This window comes from Anneissia japonica, unplaced genomic scaffold (assembly GCF_011630105.1).
Source record: "Anneissia japonica isolate Jap-2015-1 unplaced genomic scaffold, ASM1163010v1 scaffold376_len1572418_cov194, whole genome shotgun sequence".
In the NCBI taxonomy this organism is placed as follows: Eukaryota; Metazoa; Echinodermata; class Crinoidea; order Comatulida; family Comatulidae; genus Anneissia; species Anneissia japonica.
In genome coordinates, this window is record NW_022741166.1 from 302,019 (window position 1) to 328,786 (window position 26,768).

Genomic DNA, 26,768 nt, shown 5'->3' on the forward strand with positions numbered 1-26,768 from the left:
ATATATATATATGTATAGAAGGTCAATACTGAATGAATGAGGAAATTAATAAAACAATACTGTAAAGCTTTGTCCAAATTATCAAATTTCCTTCATGACAAAAATCTATAGTATGCCCATATATTATAGTCAGCATGTGCCTATATATGGTCATGATGTGATGTCGTCAAGACCATATTTAGGCATGTCACATGTTTTTGTCACAAAAAAATGATATTCTGGACAGGGGTTTACTGAGAAGGCACACACCAAGTTTGTTAAGTTGGTCTGATAGTACAACGATATATACAAAATTAATTCGAGCAATCATGCTACTATAGTATATTTCAAACTTTATTTGTTCAGGAATGTCTAGTCATGTGAATTCATTGTCTCTTCTAGCCAGAGAAATGTGGTTGGAATGGAAAGCCTAAGGGTTTTACTTACATAGACAAAATTCAGCTGTATTAAATGTTTTAAAAGCTTGTACTGTACATTAATACTGAGAAGAGCCTCAATTGATATTTGTAATCTTCTGGCTGTTATCAGGTTTCTCAATGTTATATACATGTCGGAGGATGTGATTAAATCAATTGATTTTGAGATGTCCCACCTGCCTATCAAAGGTTCTTATCCTCTGTCAAAGTAACAATGTTGTTTTCTTTTATCATTTATTTCTATTAATAATATCACTTATAAAATAATCTTGTAATAAGAATATGATATCATTTATAAAGTACTCTTGTACATGTACAATATACAACATTTCAAATCTGACCTAAAAGAATAATTTTAAATCATGTATGATATAGTACATTCTAATGATGCATTTTTCTGTAAATGTAAGCCAATCATAGAATGGCCAACACAGGATGTTTATATTTTCTCAATAATCAAATTTTATTTAACAAAAACATGTGGCATGCTTAATATAGTCACGATGACATCACATCATGACCACATATATAGGTACATCATGACCATATATAGGCACATCATAACTATATATGGGCATACAAGAGGTTTTTTTTAATTTGATAGTCTGGATAGAGCTTAAGGATGTCCACATTTTATCCGTATGAACACAGATGAATGAACTCAGACCAAACATAATTATTTTGTCTCATGGCAGGTTGAGAACATCTTAACATTACTTTATTCATTAATTCGGGCTCACCTCCAATGTCTCGTGGGACTGCGACTTTAATTAAACAAGCTGTGTAAATAGCGGTTGCCAGCATTCAACTCATTGGTTGTTATCGTTTGTCGTGTCTGAAAACATAGCTTTAAATACCTTGCATTAAAATCCATATTGATTTCACACTCTTTGTTATCTTAAGGGAGTTGAATGTTAGGGATCAAATATACCTTGATAAGTTACATTATGGGTTTTTTCAAATCTTGTGTTTGATTTTAATGTATTTTTAGGCATAAGACAGTGTTTGTGTCAGTGTATATTAAAACCAGTCTCTCAGAGGAAAAAAATGTTTTGATATGTTGTACAACTGATTTCACAAAAACCATATTTGATGAAAAGCTTGGGAGCAGCTGTTAATGAGAAACAGATTTTTTAATCTTTAAAATACTGGGGGGAAAGTGGGAAAAAATGGTGGTTACACCCCTTTTCCCCCAGTTTTTAAATACTGTATTCAAATTCTAATTAAGCACTCCAAAGTTCTTCATCAAATATGCTTTTTGTGTCTTGTTGTAGAACATATCAAAACATATCCTCTGGAGCCTAGCTTTAACCACAATTTGATTTAATTGGCAAAATTTGTGTGTGTACTGTTTTAACTCTTAAATTTAATAAAGCTTTTTGTCCATCTTATTTTTAATTTTGCAGGCGAACATTACTGATTGCAAGAGGGCTTGCGGACCAGGCTATAGAGGCCCAGGCCTGCTACAGTCTTGGTAACACATTCACGTTGTTGAGAGACTTCGAGCAGGCAGTTGAGTACCACATGAGGCATCTGCATATCGCTCAACATGTAAATGACAGGTACAATGATAGCTATCTGGCTAACTTATGTCAAACAAATGGCTTCTGAAATTCCCTTTTCAAATTTTAACTAATGATCTCCATCTTTGATTTGTTGTTCTTTTCTTGCTGATTTATGATGGAATTTTAACATCTTTTATTTTTTCCAATTTTTCAATTCCAACTAATCGTAAAAATGATTCTATTTACTTATTTATATTTAGAGCTAAAAAATCTAAAAATCCCTTGAAATAACCCATTTAGTATATATCATCATTATCATCGTTATCTTTGCATCATCCTGCAATCAAGATCACATTATCATCATCTTGATTGGATTTATTTAGTGTGAAGAAATACACCACAGATAAGCAACAGAAATCTTAAACTTTTTTCAATGGGGTCCTTCTGGTAGTAATATTTTAAGAGTGTACTGCTTTCTCTAACTTGCACATAAACCATATTGCACAAGAAACCAACAGCTTAAATGTCTCATTTGAAAGAAAGTGCCCTCTTGAAACTTGTGTTTCAACACAGCTCAAACACAATTACAGCAGCGGAAGAAATTGAACTCTGACCTAGGCGATGTAAAGATATCCACGGTCTTATCCAGATCAACATCATCGATCATCATATAATTATAATCTTGATAATAATAACATCATCGTCATTATCTAATTATATAATCTACATCAATAATATGATTATAGTCACATTTATGCAAACAGCATTGTTGTCATCATCATCATTGTCAAAATCGTCTTTATCATTATAGTTGCCACCATCTTCATTATCATCATCATCATCATCATCATCATCAGTTTTAGTCTAGTATTTGGAATATCATCATTGGTTCCAAGTTGGAAGAAATCCCTTCGGGAGATCTGGTTAAGTGAGCTTTCTTAACACACTTAGGCTATGTTCTCACACGGCAGCTAACGGTTAGCAGGATCCGGATCCTGCTAACCGTTAGCTGCCGTGCGTCCATGCGAGAAAATCCCAATCCGGATACCAACAATATGACGATCGAATCACTGGCCAATAAGAAACTGGAAATGGTAAACGCGTATGTGTGATTGGTTGATGATAGAAACGCCCTTAACTTGCTAACCGATAGCGCTTGCTAACCGTTAGCGCATCCGGATACCCCTAACCGATCGGGCGTGCTAACGGTTAGCTCCCGATCCGGATACTAGGGCTCTCGTGAGAACCAGGCTTCAATTATATTTTGCTGCGCATGTGATAATACCCACAGGGGTTTAGCCAGAAAAACTAAATAGGCCGTCCAAAATGGAAGCCAGTGGGCATGGCCCTCAGCCGATGGGTGGGCCACTCAGGCCATGCCCCTCCCAAACGTTTTTTTAAAAAATTGAAAATTAAGATCTTTAGAGAGCATTAAAAGGTGTTTAAATGTTGGAATTTTATCTTCAAAGGAATGGTGTTGAATTAGCTATCACAAAGATATTTCAGTTATAGACATAAATTGCCATCCATTTTCCAGCGGGGTATAAATGTTTTTAACACGATGCGGGTTGTGTAAGTGAACTTTTCACTGGGTAGGCAATGGTTAAGCCTTACATTTTTGGGAATCCCCACCGAATATTGGTATGAAAACAACGTACATTCAATCAATAATGGTTGATTTTATCAAACATAAATATGATTTAGCTTTAGTTTAATGTAACATTCGATAGATTTGAAGAATATAAAGAATTTGGTAGACAAGGCTGATTAGGCCAAGCTGTAACAGTAAAAGTGGCCGTCCTAAATAATTGTTGGCCATCCAAAAGACAGCCGGACGGCTTGCAGGCTAAGCCTATGGATACCCATCAGCACTGACTTCAGTGGGACAATTGATAATATATAGTAAAAACATACAAATAATATGAATTTGTGGGTTATTATTTTCTGAGAGATTCTTGATTCCCTGAGGGAGGCTCTCCATATTTCCGGGAGACTCCAACGATTTCCAGGAGACTTGGGACCCCTGTATTATTTCATTATGGTGGTGCACTTGGAATTTTTTCATTCAAGGGTGTCAAGAAAAATGTTGGTAGGCTGTCCTTGTAAATGAGTTCATTATGGGATTGTTCCCAGAACAAAACTTGCTATATTTTCTGGGATTTTTCTTTCAAGCAATGGCCCTCAGAACGTATTCTCAAATATTTTGTAAGCAGTTTGAATAAAGAAAACAAATTTAGTATTTTCCAAATTGTACTTGCATATAAATGACTATAGTATTTATTTTGCAGTTTTAAAAAGGCAGTGACTATTGTTACACAATTCATAAATAAACACCAAATCTCTTAAATCCAATCCATACAAACAATAACATCCAATCACAATTTAGTCATTTTTTTAAGACTGGTGTAACAATAGACACTACATTTAAGAAAAATCAGATTACATTATGTTATAAATAGTTTCTTGTTGCATTCAAAGTATTATTGACATACTAATTCAATCTAAGTTACGTCAGTAGTTTTACGACTCCTTAACAAGATACAGATATCATCATCACTTTGTAAATATCAACCAATGAATTACTTATGTAGTTGCATTAAAATTTTAGATTATAAAGAATTAGAGGGAAAGATAAGAGACTGTTATGTCAATATCTAGATGTACGCCACCAGGGATCCTTCGAGAAAAATCATAATCTGATTATTTGAGCCATTTGAGCCAACTAATACAGCATACTAAAGAGGTTGATTGAGTAGTTTAGTTAATGTGACGTTATTAAGCAAGCATTTCGGCCCACACACTGAAAAAAAAAAACCTCTGGTATTTATAAACTAAATGTTTACTTTTAAGTATCACTTGATGTAGGGTATTATCTCTCTAAAGGGTAGATCTGCCTAGTGTGAGGGCAGTATACTAGTAATGTGTAGATCTCTTACATCAGTCTAGTTGAATAGTAAATGTGACCGGCTCTGGCAAAACCAGCCATTGTACACAACAGTGTTTATTTAATGGAAATTGGTTGAGTATTTTCATTTCAAGGTGAACACACCTTGTGACATCTTTGGTGAAGGGTGGATTTTTAGGCCTTTTATGGTATTCTTCTCGGCTGTGGTCCTTCCCTTGAATCGATAAAAATAATTTTTTTTTTATTCTACATTTCATATGCCAATATTTTATTTACCTTACAGTGCAACTATGTAATATTTATGATAATAATGTTACATAATACCACTTGTGGAATATGTTAATTTAAAGTCGAAATGAAAATAACAGAACAGAAACAACAATTATGTACTCTATTATTTTAATGAGTACTTTCGTTTTTATATCAACTTTTATTCATAAAGATGAATAGTGTCAGATAAGAATATATTCTTTATTTTACAAATCTCATAATTTCTGTTTATTTTCCTTTGTCATTGCAGAGTTGGAGAAGGACGTGCATACTGGAGTTTAGGCAACGCATACACAGCTTTAAAAAAATATGAGAAAGCAATTCAGTATGCATCATTCCATTTGGAAATTTCCAAAGAGGTAGAGCTTCTATTTTCTTCTTCTGCTAAAAAACTGCTTTAAACATACTGACGATTGTACGGGGGTTGGGGGTGGTCTATGTATGATAAAGTGTGGTTGTATATATATTGGGGGGTTTTTTTTAGTTTATATTTCTGTTATTTCTTTTTAAAAAATATTTCAAATAGAAATACTTGTCTGGTTCACCTTTTAAGGTACATTACCAAAGATGTAACTTATATAACTGTTTAAAAATTAGTTATTTATGTAGGCTAATGCGATATACACGAATACAAGTATATAAAAGCCAATACTCAATGGAGGCCCCCAACAGCACGGTAGATGAATGGATGCAAAAGCACCATATAAAAGATTTTTAAGTTGCAGAACCAACATTATAATCTTATAAACACACTCAGGCTTCCTAATGGTTAACAGAGTCCTATTTAATCTTTGAAATGTCAACCAAGTTTGCCATGAAAATCATGTTCAGAAATGTGTGACCTATTTTTATTTTTAATTGGTAGTATTTCCAAGTTTTAGTGAGATGAGCATGTGTATTGTACATTCTAATGAATAGTCAACATGTCTAGGTTTATGATTAGGCCACTAATCGCATGGATGGAAAGCTTATAAGATGTTTACATACCGTAACCAATAGGCACAGAAGCATGAATCTTGACTTAATTCAAGGTTCCGAGACAAGGTGTGGTTTATTCTTATAAACATACTTGGCATTTGTGTTTCTTGTACAAATACATATAAATCACATTAATGGTTATGTGTAGGTGAATCTTCAGTTGTTGGATGCTCTTTAATTGCCTTAGCAGGCATGTGGTGCGTGTCTAATGTCTCCCTAGCTCAGAATTCCTCACAGAGTGATACTTTATTGAAGATGAAATAAAAACATAATTAACAAAGTTGTTGACCATGCCTGACCAACACAAAATGTAGGGTCAGCAGTTTTGTTAGTTGGTGGCAGGGTTGATTGGACAAAAATATTGTTAAATCCAACTAGGCCAAATGGATTGGTCTTTTTAACTCTATTAAACACATAAAATTCTAATTAACACGTTTCTGCTCAGTAAACCCTAAAATACCATGTTTTTAACTGTTTAAATTGTTGCCTCTGTTATATATTATGTAATATGTAGAATCATCTTGTTCCAAGCTGTCTTGATTTTCTACAAGATTTGACCAGTATTTATTGATCAGTTTTTTGACAATTAATTCATAATTCACATTATTAAGTTCACTCATGGGATAAGTTCACTCATGGGATAAGTTCATTTGTCCCAACTCAGTAACCACTCATATAGGGCCTTTTTGATCTGACAAAATGCTTTACCTATGAGGCTTACAATCTTCCTATGTTATGGATGGTTATTTCATAATTATTTATTGTGGCATCATTTAATTTTAGGTCGGCGATAAAACTGGGGAAATCATTGCTCAGATGAATTTAAGTGATCTCACAAGACTGGTAGGAAATGGGTAAGTGTCTCATCGTCATGGTTGATAGGAGAATAATGATTTTTAGCCTTAAATAGGGAAGGGGGAAAAGGTGATGGTGGAGTATGATGAATAGGAAAGGGGAATATACATAGTAAATCTACACAAACTATCTCCTGCCCCATCATAGTTGATGGGAGAATAATGATTCTCATTGATAATAGTGGTAATAGTAAATGGTAAAAGCAATAATAGTTAATGATAGTGAAAGTGAATGCTATGTAAAACTCTATGAGTAATCAATTGTGATCCTTGATTCTTTATAACCATGTTACTTTTATGAATTTTAAGAAGGAAGTTATTTTGGTACCAGGATTGAACTCATAGTCTTGTGATTGGCATGCAATCATCTTAACCAATAACAAATATTCACACGACACACTGTATTATGTTAATATAGCGCAAGTCATGGAGACATTGAAGCATCTAAGAAAGAATTACTCAGTTAAAAGTATAATAAAATCTGTTTAAAATTAAGAATTCCTGGCAATGTCTACTCAGTTGCACTTGCCTTATATGAACTGGGTAATTTTAACAGGAGAATGTTGTGCAGGTTTTTTCACACTGCATTTTTTTTTTGTCAACGTGACCAATGGTTAGTTTGATCAAAATTAATTCAATGTGAACTCAACTTAAGACAGAAAAAGTTATTATCATGATTTTGCGTCCCCAACTTTTAAATTGCAATTTAATTAACATTAAAAATTTTAATATGTTCGTCAGCAACATAAGCAGTTTTCCATCCCTGTCTGGGATGGAAACGCTAGCTGTTCCCAGGGGCAAACATTTAACCATGAATTTAGCATTCACTACTAATTTCATATAAGATCAATAACAACAATAACAGTACTCATTCTTGTGTTGAGTTGGCGTACCTAAAGTGTAACTGCCGCTCATCAATACAACACACGTAAGGCGTGAACTTGAAACCGTTAGATATTTGCACTTTTTTTGTCAGCTTGGGAATAAGGATTTGATTGGCTGGTGTGTTATGCGGCATGGGAAACTAAAAAAAAAGAAAACAAGTTACAAAGTAATTATACTTATGTTAATTGGTTGCATTTTAAAGATTACAAATCAGGAATTATATGTGAGGTAATTTTTCATAACAAAGGTGTGATTACAATGATATTATTTAAAATTAATCTCTGATTACCAAAGTAACTTTTGGTAATGGTGTTCTATATCCCTTTTAAAAGCTCCTTTCAAATCCATAAATCTCTTCAAACAGGCTCAAACCATACTCATTTGCAAAGCAGAAGCCATAATTATTTAATTAATTATTTTGCTAATTTGAAAATGCATTTCCCTTTTTTATGATGGGCACATGCAAATTATATCAGTTTCAAATTATCTGGTTGTTTTTAACAGTTGTCTCCCTTTGTTTTTAAATACCAAAACAGTTTTAGGAATGAAGAGAGAAATGGAAGTAGCATCTGTAGCAGAGAAGGTGAGTGCTTAATCCTGTGAAGTTTTTATTTCAATAGTTATAATAGAGTTTTGTTTTATCATCAGCAAATCCTACTGAATTTATGTACTGTATCCACTTTGCTCCCATTATCAGACAAGGTGGTTATTTTGACCTAATTTATTTCAAATAAATATTCACAAACGATTTTTTACCATACAGGTGTATGTCTTTTTTAAGTGCATCATACATGTTAAATACTTACAAAGATAGATACATAGAAATTTATATTATTAATAATTCTACATCTTCATTTATTTTTGGATATTCCAGTTTCTCTGTTGGTTATTTTCTGATGTCTGGCTTGCTATGGGTATCTTATTTCATTCTCTTTTCCTGTGTTACTTATTGCCCCTACGGCTCTTTCAAGCATGATTATTTTCTACTACATGTTGAGGCTGTAATCTTATTTATTACCTGCCGGTCGATATAACTTATTGGAATTTGATTTCCAAACTGCAGACATGCAGAAATTTTATATTGGCATTCTTATTAAGGTCTGTTTCTACTATAATAATATCGCAACACCTGTTTTAGCAAGAGCAGGGGTAGATACAATAATAACTGTGTAAATTACACTCTACTTCACTCAGTTTATAAGCTTATGACACTTTGTTTTATTGACCAATCAGATAATGTGATTCCATTTCAAAAATCCAACTGTAAAAAAATGACCACTGAATGCAATCCTTTAATTGTACACTGAATCTGATACTGATATCACATAAGCTTGCTTTTTGTGTATAGGTTTTTTCCCTTCTGTTACAGTTTTTTGTCACCCATTTTTTAAGCTAATTGTTTGAATATGAGTTAAAACTAGTTACCAGAAGCTGTTCAACATATGGCCAGTGAATCATCTGGGAATTCGCATCAATATAGTCCATGTTGAACCTACAAACATATGGTGAATTATGATACATATATTTCCCTCTTTGTAATTTCTGCACCTAGGTATGTATGTGAATGATGTTGAGGTTTTTTGTTCTAAGGATACCAAGAAGAGCATGTGGTTAAACATCCTGTCTTATCACTCCAGTAGAATATTTAGGCTATAATTTTATAGGTCCTTTTCTGTTAATCAATTACAACAAAATACTAAATTTATTTTAGTTCAATACTAACAGTAGGTATAAGCTTAGCTGAGCAATGGTTGGAAAGAGCTATAATAACCAGACATTTACTAAATTGTGGTAATTTAAAGCAAATAAGAACTAAATCTTGAAAATACTTTTCCAAAATTATTTTAATTGCGTGGATAATACATCAAAATTTGCACAGAAAATTACCAGGAAAATGGGTGTGCAGAATCATATCGTCTGCATAATACATTGCTATAAAGAGAATTTACCTCAAATCTGTGCGGAAAGCAGCCCTTATTTTCTGAAATGCGTGGACAGATTTCTAACACAATTTTTTTAAATAGAGACCCCACTGTTTACCACAGCAATGATTTTTCTACATTGTGGTACATTGCTACAATTTAGTTTCTTTAGGCATTGGACTGTCAGTGAAATGATGCTATTTCTTGTTTTTTTTTTTGGTTTTTTTTTTACAAGTTTTTCTGTTTCTGTCTGGATTTTTTGGTTTTCTGTGGGATTTTTTTTCTTCTTGTGTTTCTTGTTTCTCTGTTTATGTGAAAGGTGTTGGAGCACTTTTCCTGCGAAAACAACATAATTCCTGCAAATGACTTAAAGTCAGCGTCTGCCAAATGTCTTGCAAATGATGGCTATTTTTAGCCTACTAGCACAAGTACATTTGAAATCACTGCAAAACTGTTGTTTATATTATTGCAGCCTGTAGTGCCCTATAATAGAAAGCTCACAATCACTAAAGAATTCATACATATAAAAAAAACAAGACATATTGGATTAATATCCACACCTTGATGCACATGCACATAATGCTATAACATGAATAAGTATGTCACTCATTTTCAGCCAAGTTATCAAAGCAAGTTGTGTTAACAGTCATGTCGGTGCATGCTTATGTTTTCTACTTTCCCTCTTAACCCTATTTCCTATTTGGCATGGTGAATAAAGTTTAGATCAGCTGTACAATAGCATATTTAAATATAAAACAGTAATGAAAGATAAACTTATAGAAGGTAGCAATAAGTTCAACAACAAAGTAGAGCATAAAGCATAATAAAATACTCAAATGAAATAACAGCAAAATTTTCGGACCTCACAATCATCACTATTACAGCTGAGCCAAGATTACTATTCTAGTCAACTGTGCCAATAGCTAAAAAAAAAAAAACCCTTACTGTTAGCGCACGGTCGACCGTGCCAATAGAAAAACATTAACTATCTAATGGTGCATGTCGCCGATATAGAGCATTAATTATTGGTGCACGGTCAATGACCGATCGTGTTTATTGTGATAAACACACAATGAAGTAAAGCAATACAATTAATATAGCTTCTATGTGCGTGTTTGAATTAATAATCACTTACAATAGTGGAACCATGACAGCATACATAATAATGTTGCTAACATTTTTTTAGCTACAGCAAATATGTTACAGGCCTACTATAATTTTGACCACCAAAGCCAAACTCGGACAGCATTGTATGACGCAGTCTAATGCGATACCGTATATTATCTAACAATTCCAATGCGACAATCAACTGCATCGGGGTGCGTTGTACGACTATGGAGGAAGGAAGCAGGTGGTACAAAGTTGTCTGCATTGGCCTATATACCACACTGTTCCTCTGTTTACAGTACTAAGTCAATAGATCTCTGCTAGTACAATTGCGTTGATGAATTTGTCACCTTAAAAATCTAGTTGCCATTTTTACACTACTGTTCTTGGTAGCTTTGCAAATATCAGTATTGGTTTGTTTCTTTGATACATTACATTGCTATAGCAATATAATGTATCTTTATTATTGCTAGGCAATACTTTTATTTTCTGGTTATGGGCTTTTATGCTTTTTTAATTATAATTAAAAATTAAATCATTACTATTTCTACTCCTTAAAAATTTTTTGAAAAAAAGTCTGTAAATCAATGAAAAATGAATTGTTACGATCTGTGTCTCATTCAAAATTGATAACAACCTGAATATCTGCCGACTTTCTTGGATACACTGGAAGGATATTAGTAATAAATTTTAGCAAAATAGGACTTTAGAAAAAAGGGAAGGAAACAAGGTTTAATGGAAGCATTTGGCTCAACAGTTGTTGCTCTCATTCTCAACCTTGAGGTCAGGGGTTCAAAACCTCTTCATGAGTAAACTGGGGAGCACTGGTAAACCCCACTACACTGCTTGCACTCTCAATCTTCCACAAATGCAAAGAAAAAAAAATGGGCAGTCGTTTCGTTTGTTTTTTACTTCTACTGTTTTTTGGATGTGAGAAAACAATGCTTTTTCTGACTCATTTGATAAACCTTGTTTCTTATAACTTATCATCATATCATATCGTTTCATATCATTAGTTTTGTCTTCGTAAATACAACGTAACACAATTAGAGAAAATACAATTTACGAATAAAGGAAGCTAGGCAACACCTGATTCCGAAACTGAAGGCATTAAATCTACTGTTGTGGAGCTCCCCAGGATGCTGTCAGCCAAAAGAAATTCTAAATATATACCTGTACACAAAATACAACAAATGTTATGCATCCACCTCTCAAAAAAAAAAAAAAAAAATTCAAAATGAGAATATAATATTTTACCTAATTCTAATTGTCAATTTATAAAATCTATATAGGCTTATTAGTTCTAAAGTTTAAAATGTAATTTTTTGATCATGGTATGCATTTATTTTTTGTTGTTAAAAATACATAAAAGTTTAGAAAAAAAAGAACCCAGAGTAAGTGATCCAACTACTGCTAAAGTGTTAATAGTTCTAATGCTAGTCATCAAGCAATTTTACAGCTAAATCATGAATAATTTCTAAATATGGTCATCATTGAAATATGATACCCCCTCTTTATTAAATGGAATAAACCTGGGCTACTTGTCAAACATAGACAGGTGTAGTGATTTATCTGATGTTTCAATGTAATTAAATGGAAGTGCAAAAAGGAAAGTTCCTATTACATAATGGATGCTATCTACTGTACTGGCAGAGGTCAGTTCTTTTTAACATACTTTAATAGGAATATCATATCGTTTAGCCATGGAGCTGGTATAACAGACTCTATTGTTGATGATCAAGGTCAAAGTGCATCTGACATTTCTTTGAGGGATGAGGGTGGGAATATAGGGTGTTTCATTTCTCCATGCTTGTATAAAGGTATGCCTAGAAAGCATGGTAATACTGTATGATTTTTATTAGGCCTATATATTTCTTATGGTAAACTGAGACTATTAGAGTTTAATTTATATATGTTTGGAATTGCCCTGTACTTGCTGTACATAGTTGGTGGGACAATTTTTTTTTACCAAAACAATAAGATTTCTTCGTTTTTGTTTTTTTTAATGTAAACTATAAGAAATTGTTAGGATAGCATAGAAAGTATATTTATTTATTTCAATACATTGCAAAACTTGAGTGGAAAGGAGGGACTATAAAGCCATAAAGGAAACCAAAGAGGTAGGACATACAACACATTTGGTAACTGCTTATTCATGCATTGATTCTTTGTACTCAAAAAAACAACCAAGTACAGGATAACCGAAAATAACATGAGACTTGTATTCGTTGGGATCCATTAAACATGAATAAAAACACAATATACAAGTCTACAATATAAAAGTTGAAGTAGAATAAAAAATAATAGTATGATTTTAGCAGTGGCAATAAATATTCTGAGAATATCCACATGTTTTTTCTAGTGGCTCCAATACAGCAATTTAGTTTGCTTTTTGTTTATCCTGTCTCTGATTTTTGGTATTGTTATTTCTGTTCATTTTGTATTTGTTGGACGAAATAAATGAAATGAAATTTTTTATATAATAAAAATTCTTAAACTGAGCCAAGCCCTTGTTAAATAAGTGTTGAATAATATAAAGGTAGGCAGGTAGGAGAATAACCCATAACTTGCAGCGTCATTGTACTGAATTGTGTGTGGGTGTGGTCTGTGACTACCTAGCAGCCGTAAAGAGGCGCTTCACTTGTTCACGACGGGGGCTGAAATGAACCATAACAATGGGGTAACCAACCTACTCTTCCGAAAAATGCAATGGGTTCTTTAAAGTGCACACAAGCCAGATGTATACACTAGGGCCCCCATTTTAAGTCCTTATACAAGAAGACTTGGTTCTACCAACCGAACCATGGGGAGGAGCGGCTGGAACCAGCGCTGATGTTAAGGCTGTAGTTAGTGGCGCCCTGCCTTACCGCTTGGCCACTCAACTCGCCACAAATAATATGTTGTTGTTTTGTTGTAATGGAATAGATATCTTATAAATGTGGCTATTTCTCAAAAGTGCCCCTGTACAACCTAATTTTTTTTTTTTATCATTTTAACAAGAAACACTATAAATTAGTCACAGCCATATTATGCAGACCAAAGTTTTTATCTGTTTGTCATAGAGGAAATCAAATACAGTTGAACTTGCCTAAATCGAATCCAAAATGGCATTGAAAAACTGTTCGACTTAGATAAAATTTGACTCGCAGATCATTAATTAATGGAAAACACAACAATTTGTCATGTAAAATTAGATCGACTTAAAAATTATTCGAGTAAGGCAAAGTGGACTTAGGCAAGTTTAACTGAATAATCAAATTGTACCACATTTGTCAAAGTAAATGACTATTCCTATAACATTTATCAAAGAGTTGAAATGATCTACCAAATACTGTAGAACTAACTTGAAAAAAAAAGACAAACATTGCTAACTTCTATTAATTTTTTTACATATTAATTTTTTTACATTTTACTTTATATTCACTTTTCTTAAAGATATTGCTTTTTATTATTGTTTTTCATGTATTCAATTTTTCCTATCTTAATGTTATGTAGCATTTTTGAAAAACCGGTGCACAATAACTGAATGTGCCTACAGTATAAGGAAAGAATAATAAATGTATCAAACCGATTAATGGATCATATAATTTGACATCTTTTACACAAATTACACTGCAGATGTGGTTATCGCGTATCACTTCATCATTTCTATAAATTTTCCGTAAAATGCGAGATACATTGAAAACATTAAAATACAGTACCATATTCATGAGTTGCATAGCTGAGATAGACAGCTCAATATGTTGTCTGCAAAACATATGTAATTTAAGAATGCATATTCTAAAATGGATATAACTCTTACTGAATTCTCTGAGCACTGTATATAGCGTATCATACCTGCTAGTACAAATACATTAAACAGGTGGCTTGCTTGCTGTTATGAAACATAGATATGAATTTAACAGATTTCTCCCTACTTAATATAAAGTAGTATTGAAATGCATTGGAATAGGTATTTCATATGAATTATAAAAAAAAAAGATGGATGTTTACTAATATAAACCTCATTTTTTCATTTATTATTTCATTTATCTTTTTATCTATTCTTTTTTTCTTAGTTTATAACAGTCAAAATAATAAATAATTGTATAAATCAGAAAAAGTATAAAATGCAGTATTATATTACATTTAGATATTACATGATATAGATTTTAATTTTTTATTTCATTGTAAAATGTTGTGACTTTTCTCACAAATATCTGATAAATTATCTAATGAACTAATAGATAGACTGTAATTCCAGGATATCAAGGACGTAGATAAAGTGATGTCATAGACTGAGTAATCAAAATAACTAATTCAATACAAAGCTTTTATGTCAATCATACAGAGTCTACTATTGAAACATCTATGCTTTTCCAACTACTGTATGTAAGGAGGTTCTTATTGTCTACATTTGTTTGTACTGATGTCATCGTATTAATAAATGACTTCCCAACAAATACTTCATAATTATGGGTATTTATCTTATAATGGTATTTGTGTTAATGCTATATTATAATATTTGTGTTAAATACAATACTGTGGTATATAATGATATAATGCTATATGTTATGTATTTCATTACCTGTACATCCCCCTAATCCTCTCCTCCTAAAAATAATGTCTTTTTAGTTTAATTGATTAATTCTAGTTTTAATTATACTATGAAAATTGTTGTCTTTATAGAAAAAAGGATAATTATAGGTTTAAAAATATGGTGGCATTTTCTCTGTCTGTATAAAGTTCCGGAAACTTTATTATTGAAATATTAGATATTTGACAAGTATTTTTTATGGTATTCAGTAACTAATATTTACTCCCACTCCTTTTAACCCCTGAAACTGTAGTTATTATCATAAATTTACCTGAAATTGATACTAATAGAGAAAGATGAAAGCATGGGAATTGGATTACATCTTCATCTCCTGCTGTGCACAGTTAAATAAATACTTAATAATTATTTGAAATATTTGAGGATATTATTACAGGAAGACTGCTGCAAGAGCACTGATTTACGATACCAATCTGAGTACCTACCTGACCGAGGCATGATTTATACATTTGGCCTGATTACGATCACTTTTATTAATTCAATTTAGTTTCATATGAGATGGTCTCCTACAATTAAAAAAATTAATTTTTGCTGAGCTAATAACAAGCTATAATATTTTAAGAATAATTTTTATGATTTTCTGGAAATAATTTTTTTAATTAAATATTTTTCTTATTTGAAAATGTGATTACTTTAATTATCTAAATAATTAAACATTCTGCAAAATATGTTTATATCTTTCTCAGTATGCTGTTAAAGTACTGAATTATTTATAATGTTTTGAACATAACTGAGTAGAAAGACTTTAGAGCCGTCATATGGGATATGAACCAGTGACCTCCAGCCTTCTAGGCTGAAGCACTCCAAAATACCATATTACTGTATTACTGACTGGTTAGCTGAGGTATATTCTGTTAGTCAGCAAATGGCAAGATAATATTTAATGAGTTAATATTTATTTATTTTTTTTTTTTAATATCAATTTACATTTAAAATAAAAATTGTTTTGAAATGAATTTTTTGAATATCTTCGTAAAAATCTTAATTAACAAACAATTATGTGGTTTAAATCTAAATTTTTAAGCCAAACTAAAGCCAAACCTCTTTTTTGGAGCAAAACATGCCCTCTGATAAACTCCTGGCATTAAATAACAGGCGGCATCACAACCTTTATTTAAAAAAAGCTCAAATAAATAAATAAAATGATTATGAAATTGACCATTTATATTTTAGAATGCTTCAGCTCTTCACTTAATTTACTTGATTTTTTTTTAAATGCAAGAGAGACTGCAAGATGCTGTTAAATAGCAGAATTGCTGTCAATCAAGGTCATTTAGATAGACAACCATATAACATATCTTGATTCTGTAATGGCATGTCTACTCATTGCAGTTCGAGACACAGGGAAAAAAGATTATTTTTGGTTCAAAGAAAAATTTAATTAGACAAGAATGTCTAGTATTTTTTAGTGTCATTACTGGATTCAGTAAATTAGTAGCTCCCACAAGCTGAAATTTATTCTCAGGAATGGTCAGCGACTATATAAGAATCTAAAAAGTTTGAATTATAGCGAATCAAAGAAGGCTATATCAGGATGTTTACACTTTAACAAGCAAAAATTATGAATTTTCATTTGTTTTATACATAACCATTAAAATAACATGAATGTTCAGACTGTTTCTGTTTAAGTGTGTTTTTTGCTCAACGTACCTAAAAAAAACTCATTGCAATATTCAATTAATATGTTATTTAATTATTAAAGTCTAATTGCAATATCAGGATGAAATTGTTGTTTTCTTTGCGATATATGTGTGCTGAGAGCCTTCAAAATGCGGGTAATGGAGTACAACCTCTCTGTGCTTATGAATTATTCATGAGATTGTCTCCAAGTTTTGCTTGTAATGGAAATGTATTCATTTACCTGAAACAGTCAATTTCTATCACTTGTCTCCTCTTGTAAAATACTGAGACAGTATTTTGTGACAGTATAGTTTTTTGGTATTATTATTATTATTATTATTAGTAGTAGTAGTAGTAGTATTATGTTGAAATACCATCAATTATTGAATATAATTAATAAGATTATATTTGCACCATTCATTACATTTCATGGATGGAATAGTATCTTTATCAATGATTTTATCACCCTCCTTGCTACAGCAATTGACCACTGAATTAAATCAAATAGATCTATTAGATCTCTATGGTGTCCTATACGGTGACCAAATTGTCTGTATCCTTCTTTGTCCTCTATTTGCCTTTTTGCCCTCCCATAACTATTTAATCCCATCCATTGTTTGATGATGTTAAACCATCTCTTTCTCTGTCTCCATCTGCTCTGTTCCCCCTCTTTTTAACCACAGGCCCCTTTTTTAACCTTCAATGATGTTTGTGCATGTTTTGAGCCACTAATTAGTTCTATTAAATACTTTAAAACATTATTGATAAGATTGGATTTGAACTTTTATAAGATTAGATTTGTATTATCCTTCCTGGGGTACCAAATGGTTTGACTGCTGAGTAAGTCAGACATTAAGTGTTAGGTAATAAATATATCAAAAGCTATCATTGTCAAGCTGGCTTTTGAACCAATGTTATCACCCTCCTTAGGTGCTATAGCCGTTTTCACATTGATTATTTTAAACAGCTTTGAACTAATAAATGTCAAAGTAATATAATTGATAAGACTGGATTTAAACCATATGTCATTAACCACCTTGGGTGCTCAACCATTTGGCTGCTGATTGCTATGTTATACAGTTAAAGAACTAATAAATATGGAACAATAATATTAATTGACCAGGCTGGATTTGAACCCTATTGGCATCATTCTTCTTGGGTGCTAGACCATTTTGTCACTGATTATGCCAAACAGGTGTAACTGTGTGAACAATGAAGAAGATGTTCATTGAATATTATTGACAAGTTTAGGTTTGAACCCTAGTATAATGACCCTCATTGGGTGTACCTTAGCCACTTTTCTGCTTCACATTTACATTAAATAGTAAGCACTAATGAATATATGTTGAAGTGATATGGAATTCGACAGCCCAGAGTTTAAAATGTCTGCTTGGTTTTCACGAGTAGAATTACACAATTTGAGTGAAAAGCTTGATATTCGTTGTCATGTTCTTGGATATCCATGTTCGTCAGTCAAGTATTTTTCATGTCAGTAAGTGGGAATATTGTGTATAAAGCCTTTCGCAGCCTGCTTAAATCTTATATACGTTGATTTTGCAGTGCGGTGTATCTTTGAATGTAGGTATGCAAGTTTTTTTAATGTGCTGGCTTGTGCTTATCCGTACGGATTATATCTCATGATGTCTTAAGTAGCTATAAAATTGAATTGAATAGGGATTGGAACTGTCAGCGTAGATGCATGCAAGGCTATAAACTGCACGGCTACAAATCTAAGAATCATTAGCCCATTTAAACTTAGCATAAAATTATGAATTATTTAAGTGTGAACTGGCACTAATTTGTGCCTCTTTAAATAATTGTACATTTTCTACACGTTTGGTTTTAAATGCATAATTATTTTTGGAAGTTCATCTTATACATAATGTTATTGCTGACTAGACCTGTTGGTTTGTAAGATATAGAAATGCAAGTCTTCCTATAATGTAGCAGCTTATTTGAACTATGTTATTGTAATAATTTTAATCATCATCTTCATAATCATTAACAATGTGTTTTTCTTTGTATATTTTTTTATTTAATTTAAAAGCAAAATACAATAGCATGTCATCAAAAGATGAGTTCATAATAATAATAATAATAATGATAATTAATAATAAATAATAATAATAATAATAATGTCATCTTATTAGGCACACTTATCCATCTCAGAGAGCTGCTTGTGGTGCCATTTCCACTTGCACACTGCATAATTCTTTTATTATTTTTTAAAAATTTGTTTTGGTTTCTTTTTTCCTTTTTTAAATAATAGATCTTAAATATACAGTATAATTATTATCAACTTAGTGAAGAAAACAGGCAAAAGCAAGTGCAAGATATCCCAGGGTCAATCCATCCATCACCACTCCTGAACCTTGGGTATACAACAACATTCTTGTTGAGTTCCCTGACTTGAAATATTGCTGCAGTTCCCTTTGCTACTTAGGTTTAAAACCTGGCTAGTAATTGTGGAGGTCATTGGTTCAATTCTTACTAGAATCACTTGTAAATTATACTGAGCATTCAGTGCAGTAACGCAGATTAGGTATCATTCCTATTCATATGAAAGTCTGTTTTTAATTTTCATATTTTATTAATGGTTATTAGGTTATTGTTTTGATTTTGATTTTTTTTAGTTAGTAAAAAAACTAACTTTCACATGTTGCTATGATATTTAATGTTATTTGTTAGCTGTTATTAATAATTTATTATTTTTCTTACTTGATATTAGAGATTATTAATATTACATGCATATTGGTGTATTTCTCATTGCAGATGACGGTAAACCAAGAAGACGCAGCATGGAGAATCTTGAACTAGTACGAATGACACCAGAAAAGGTAGGCAACGTCTTTTTAATTTATCGTGTTATTATTTATTTATTATTATTGTCTTCATATTAAATAGGGGAGCCATTCTTTTTACATTGGTCTCACTTTCTCACTTACGTCAGCGGCTGATCCAGTATGTTTTTGCCGAGAGTGCAAATCACCAATGAAGGATTTATTGTCCGATGGGAGTAGGTTGAGGGTTGTTACCTTGCTTTTGACTTTGGGGGTCCGTTGGCCTGTAAACTTTAGAGATTTATCAATTTCATTCTCCTTTCTAAAAGAGTAAGCACTGCAAAAACTAAATTTTTTTCTAAGGGTCGCTGTAGAATATAGAAATACTTTCTAAAGTGATCCTTAGCAAAAAAAAATTATTCTGTTTTGTATAAAAATTGTTGCATAATATTATACATGGCAGGGATGTAGCTATTGAAAACTGAGGATGGGTGTTAGAATTTTTAGGGTGGGTTTGGCATGAACGTATGTGTACTTTGGTGCAAAGCACCAACCGAGCGAGGACCGAAGAACCGAATAGGGGGATGGGTTTCAGAGGGGGAAAATCCCCCGAAGCACTGGGATTCTTGCTGTATAGAGAGCCAAAATGTTCGACTTGGGTAATGTAACTTAACAATTTACTTAGTTTTGATTGCTTATAAAAATATGTACGTACCTAATTTTTTTAAAGTCAAGGACAAATACTAGCCTATGCGACATAACTACTATTCTTTATTCCAGGATAAAAGGGTCATTCATGCAAGTAATATAATTTTAATCAAGAAAAAAAAAACAATAATTTATTTTTAAAGACAAGGACCACTAGCCTTTGTAACATTGGTCATCATCATGTAATCATCATAATAATGTCTACTTTTCTTTAGTTTGGTTTAACCGTTTACTTCTGTCTCATGTAATTGCAATACAGTAGTCATGGACTAGTGATAAATAAATCTAATTCCGAGATTATGAACTCAGTGTATTTTATTTGCTAATAAAATTACTCCATAAATTAGACTAACAAAATTATGGAAACAATTTCACATGTATCTCCTATCCTTTATTATTTAACATATCTTGTTGATTTTCACTAGTTCAAAATATCTACGACTAGTGGTGGGCGACGGTAACAATCTCCCGATAGTAAGCTAGGGACTTCCCCATTTTCAGTCGTGAATTGCAAGTTAACATCAACTTGCTCACGAGTTTTGCTTCACTGAAAGCGAAATGAATAAGAATAGTAAGAGCCAGGGTTACAGTGACTATATCGTGGGAAGCAAACATCGCCCTTACAACTACGCTCTGCTTTTACACGTCAATTCTACCAAGCTGTCCCCACATTCTGCAGCCCTCTGGGACATTCAATAGGGAAACAGTAGTAGTTGATGCCTCCACGCAAGGCTTTATTTAGTTGGAGAAAATTAATCCGGCTAACACTTTAAACTGTTAATTAACCACCAGCGCTACGTACGGTTAGCGCTATTCAGGCTAGAGAGACTTAGTGATATTATAAACTTACCGCAATGTATTACACACGGTAAAATGATTAAAGATCCTGAAATCATTGCAACAAGTAAATCAAAACAATAACATGCCTGTTTGCTCAACGTTGTAAGACTGAGCATGCTGTTTTAAAACGACATTCCTGGAAAACAGTCTTAACCTTTGACATCAATTTTTTTTAACTAGCCTGGCTATGTCAAAAGTATGTTGCATGAGAGATAATTTCCAGCTTACAGTACCCCCACTGGAAAAATCGTGTGGAATTTCACCTACTGTATGAGGGGTACCCCATGGGTTTTTCACAGTTTTTGGCCAGGGCAGTGCGTGCTTGTGATAGATGCCAATATTTACCGGCCGTATTTGGCGATCATGAACTTTACCCTGGAATACGTAAAAACCGTCCATATACCGCATTTAAAATGGTTCACAGCAGGGTTGCCAGATAGTCGACAGGCTTCACGGCCAAACACACGCCATCTCACGGCCAAATTCGGCCAAACTTTTTTTCGATATCGGCCAAAATTCGGCCAGATTTTAATCCGATTAGAAGACAACAGTAGGTACATTCATTTGAAATTCTACAAAAATTATACGAAAATCAGCGCTCCTTCGTTTGAAATTGAAGAAATTCAAATGATATACACAGAACAATGTTGAAAATAAATAGCATGTTCTTTAGTTGTTGGCATGCAGGCCAATTCAGGGGCAAATCCAGAGATGTCCGAAAGGGGAGGGCCGGGGCCGAAAAAAGGGGAGGCCGAAAGTAGGTCCATCTTAGAGGAAATTTGTCTTTTCTAGACGCCCGAAAATAACCTGATGTACTTGGTTGGGCGATCATTTTTATTTTTTATTTATTTATTTTTTTTTACCACCCCTTCCCCTTAAATCCACCTCTGCTACTTAAAATTGATCTAAATTTGATTTAAATGTATTAAATATTATGTACATTGTAGTCGATCTATAGCAAAAATTTTAAGGGCCTGTTATTGCCAAATTCGTGGCTCGCTTTAATTAGAATGAATTAAGTTACATAGTTAGGTAACACAAACTGGCGTTAAAACAAACCCATGAAAACTTTAATAAATAATTCTTATCTAAACTTTTGAAATTCGCCTCTGAGTGTTATTGCCGCAGTACTTAAAGTAATAAATCAATGTTGCTATAGTATCAGAATTATCTTCTTCATTCTCATATGCAACCTAACTCCAGAGTAACTTCGAAGAAGTCTCTGCAAAACTTGCTTGAAATTGGATGTGCTATCGGACCCGAATTATCACATCGAGCATTTATAGCACTCTACATAAAGAACACTGCGGCACCTAGGGCTATACAATTCAAGTGGGCAATAATAAACTGTTATCTTTAAATAAACTCTCTTACGTCAAATCGGCTGAATCGGGGAACATATTAAGTGTTTAGTGCAAGTACAAACAAAGGTACAAGATTAGAATCAAATACCGTATAGAATTTAAGCTAACAAAAACAAAATATTCAAAACAAGTCTACGTTATATTAGACCTATATTGAAAAAAATGTAAACTTTTCAAAGATTCGGCCAAATTCGGCCAGATATAGTTTGGCCGTGACTTTCCAAATGCTACGGCCAGGCAAATTTTTATACGGCCAGATTTGAGGAATCTGGCCGTCAAAAAGGCCAAATGGCAACCCTGGTTCACAGTACAATACAATCTGACAAGTTGTGGCTTTTTCGGCTACACCCTAGACTGCCCGTACCAATTTGCAGACAGACAACTCATGTTTTCAAACAAACTACGTTGCTCTCATGCTAAGCGACGAATCATGTGACTGTGTTTTTAAGGTACAGCGAAGCAAGCGTCTGGCAAACAACATTCTGACTGGTGCGAGAATCCATTGTCGCGTTATTAATAACTATTAATTGGGAAAAAAACTTGTATTTGTGTGTGATTTTTAGGGTGGGCGGGAGGGCTTGTATGAGGCTGGGCAGAAGACCTTAAAAATGGCTTTAGGATGGGCGCAAGACATCAAGGCTGGGCGGCCCCGCCCACCTCCACCCTGCATAATGACATCCCTGACATTGCCAACTCAGACAGCATTGTACGTAGTTTGTTGTAAAGGACGGTCTTTAAAGAATATGTGAAAATATTGCATATGTTTAATATTTTATGACACGACTGTCCCCCAACTCTCACAGACCCAACACGACAGCAAAACGAGTCAGGCGTAGTTGTTTTATTATGGTACTTGTAAATACAATGAACACCTACACTACAACTAGAGTTTAAATATTTCAGTTGTGGCTTTCATTATTATCCGAGTGATACTTAGAAAATAAAATAAAATATATTTTTTGAATAGAAAGTATTAAACTACTTTCATCAGATTTAACGTTATTGAAATACCATATTACTATTGCTACTCTAATCACTGATTACTAAAATGTTCCTACTGAAATTAGTAATAATACATACAGTATAGCAATTCAACTGAAAAGCAACTAGCCAAATACTTGGCTAATTGGTTATCAAAACGAGAGTTGAAGTAATCGATTGTTGAATTCCATGAACCTGGCAGTAATTAAGACTTGAAATTATATACTTGTATATGCAGTCTCCACATTATATATATATATACACACATCATTTAGAATTGTTTATATTGTGTGCAAAAGAAGAAAAAAAATGCAGTAATGAGTTTCTTTATTCCAGCTTGGCAGTAAGTTTTATGTAAATATTATATAAATTATTGGCAATTTTAATAGTTGATTAATTGCCAGGTAATATTACATTTATTATATTATTAACTATCCAATTTTAGTATCATTTCTAAACAATAATATATTATTTTTTGAAAGCCAGTCTCCAGACGTCTACAGTTATATTTTTTTAATGTTGTACAACAGTTAATAATGTTTTTGAATATTTAAGAACTGAGGTTTTTATTCAAAAATCTATAACTTATTATCCCAAGTTTTTCCTAAGAGTCTTAGATGCATCACTTGTACAACATCAATTTTTCTCCCTCCAGAAACTGGGTTTAATAGTCAATTTAGAGCCATTTCATATTATTTTTTTCATTTTATAAATTGCCAGTCATTGTTTTATGAACTTACTCTTAAAATAAGTGTACAACAGTTTAATTCAACTAAGGTCAAATCAGATATCTTATTAATTATGGTCAATTTTTATATTTAATTAATTGCCAATTAATATTTTGTAAAGGATTTATAGAATTATTTTTGTTTTACTTGATAAGTAATAAATTGGTGGTCAGCATAAATATTTTTTATTGAGTATTCAGTAATATTTTGATCAGTATTATGTGATAATTATTAGATTAAATAATATGATTATTCCATTTTTTATATATATATAATGTGATATTCTAAGAAATTGCCATCATATTGGGCATGGACATTTTGCACTGACAGTTTAGCAGAACTGCAACACATTCTGTGAAATATTGCTTATTATGTGTCAATTTTTGTTTATGTTCATTTTATTTTTATGACCAAACTGTCTGAAACTAAACGCATAACGATTTCTTCAGTATTAGAATTTAAATTCTAGTATGTAAGTATGTTAATAGCATTGATGATATTAAATTTCTTGTTATAGATAAATTACTCCAGTTCAATTAAATGCTTCCTTGAAATTAATCAATACATGTTAATTGAGAGTTTTGAACTTATGAACCTCTAACAAAGTGGGTGTAACCTTCAACCTCTTCTGTATTTACATTTAAGAATTAATAATAATAATAATAATAAATTAAACTTGTATAGTGTTCATATCCATTTAAAGAAATGCTCAAAGCGCTTGAAAAAATATTGAGGAAATTGAAAAATTCTGAAAACTAAACCGGTAAATATCTTGCAAACTAACCCAAAGCAGGGGAACCAGCATTACCACTCGTCTGGGATCTTATAATAACAAGATAGCGCCTACGCTGCGTGCTTATAGAATTTGCATGCAGAAATCGTGGAGAACGCTATCTTGTTATTATAAGATCTTTGCCGCTCATTTACCAGCTCCAGTAAAGGCTCGCTTGTCCATGACTCACAGAGCTCATATGACACAAACATTTAATGATATGATAAATATAATGAATGTTTATGAGTGCAGAGAAAGAATATTTTCATGATTTGGAAACTGTTTGTTTCAATGAATAAAATGGAGCATTCCATATTTCACTGAACAGGGCCGGCAGAACGTTTTTTAAAGTTGGTGGGGCCCAATGGGAATATGAATCATGCAGATCTGGAATCAAACCTGGGAGGGGGGTTTCAACATTTTTCCCAAAAAGGAAAGGGGATCTGGGGGTCCTCCCCGGGATCCCCTTTCTTGATTTTTAGATGGCGGGAAATGACCTTTCTCGACTTTTGAGCTAGGTGTCTAATGACTTTGTTCTTCAAAATTCAAGGTTCCCCCACCCAAGGGTTGGGGGTCAAAATGTTTCCTAAAACATCAAATAGAAGGGGTGTCCGGTGGTCCTCCCAGGGAAACTTTTGTTTCTTAGATGGCGGGAAATGAGCTTTCCCGTACTGAAATGTCTATGACTTTTTAAGTTCTTCAAAATTCAAGGTTTTCCCCTCTTGAAAACGATCAGGTAAATTTTTCTTGTTTTTTATTTTATATGTTTATACATACATAAATAAATGAGTAGTTGGATGCGTATTCTTATTTCCATGAATCGATAAATCCCAAAAAGAAAGGGTGATCCGGGGTTCTCTTCCGGGAAGATTTTGATTCATAGATGGCGGGAAATGAGCTTTCCCGACATTTGAAGTGTGTTTTAATGACTTTTATGTTCTTCAAAATTCTAATTCTAACATAAAATATCAGCTCACGGGTCCTGAAAAGGTAGGTCTAGAATTCTTTTTTTTTTTTCTTTTTTGTTTTGTTGCCCAAGAGAGGGGTCAGCAGCCATGACCCCAGATCCGCCAATGTGATTTGCGAGAAAATGTAACTCGGTCTGGGACTGGATAAACATTCTCTTTCCCATCCTCCTTCTCCTTCTTCCCTCTTTCTTTTTTTGCATTTCTTTCCAGTCATACAAAAATCTCCAGACATATTTTTGGCAAACCCCCCAGTTCCGACGGCCATGCTGAATAAAATTATATATGAACAAAACATTTATTTTTTTAAAAATATATCATGTCCAAAATATCAAGTATCCTAAATTAACAAAGTGAACTGATGATATTTAAATCAACCAGTTTGTGAGGAGCATCATCTGCGATTGCACAAGTTTGAAACCTCACAGTGGCGTATTTCACCGAATGGAACTACTGTAAATGCATGGCGAAATCATGAATGCAACAATAGGTTAATGAAGGATTTGACATAAGCCGTGCAAGTATTTTTTTTTGTACATTGAAACCATCAATGAAAAACGAGTGTTGTTTTGTA

At 32.8% G+C, this 26,768-nt stretch overlaps 1 protein-coding gene across 3 annotated transcripts in view; it reads left to right on the plus strand.

The window, feature by feature from the left end:
- Positions 1 to 26,768, plus strand: part of LOC117118613 (G-protein-signaling modulator 2-like) — a 92,030-nt gene that overhangs the window by 28,802 nt on the left and 36,460 nt on the right. For all 3 annotated transcript variants that reach the window (XM_033263250.1, XM_033263248.1, XM_033263251.1), the window contains exons 7-11: positions 1,823 to 1,978; positions 5,347 to 5,455; positions 6,858 to 6,928; positions 8,350 to 8,396; positions 19,829 to 19,893. In XM_033263250.1, coding sequence (XP_033119141.1) covers positions 1,823 to 1,978; positions 5,347 to 5,455; positions 6,858 to 6,928; positions 8,350 to 8,396; positions 19,829 to 19,893 — 448 coding nt within the window. The remainder of the gene's footprint in view (positions 1 to 1,822; positions 1,979 to 5,346; positions 5,456 to 6,857; positions 6,929 to 8,349; positions 8,397 to 19,828; positions 19,894 to 26,768) is intronic.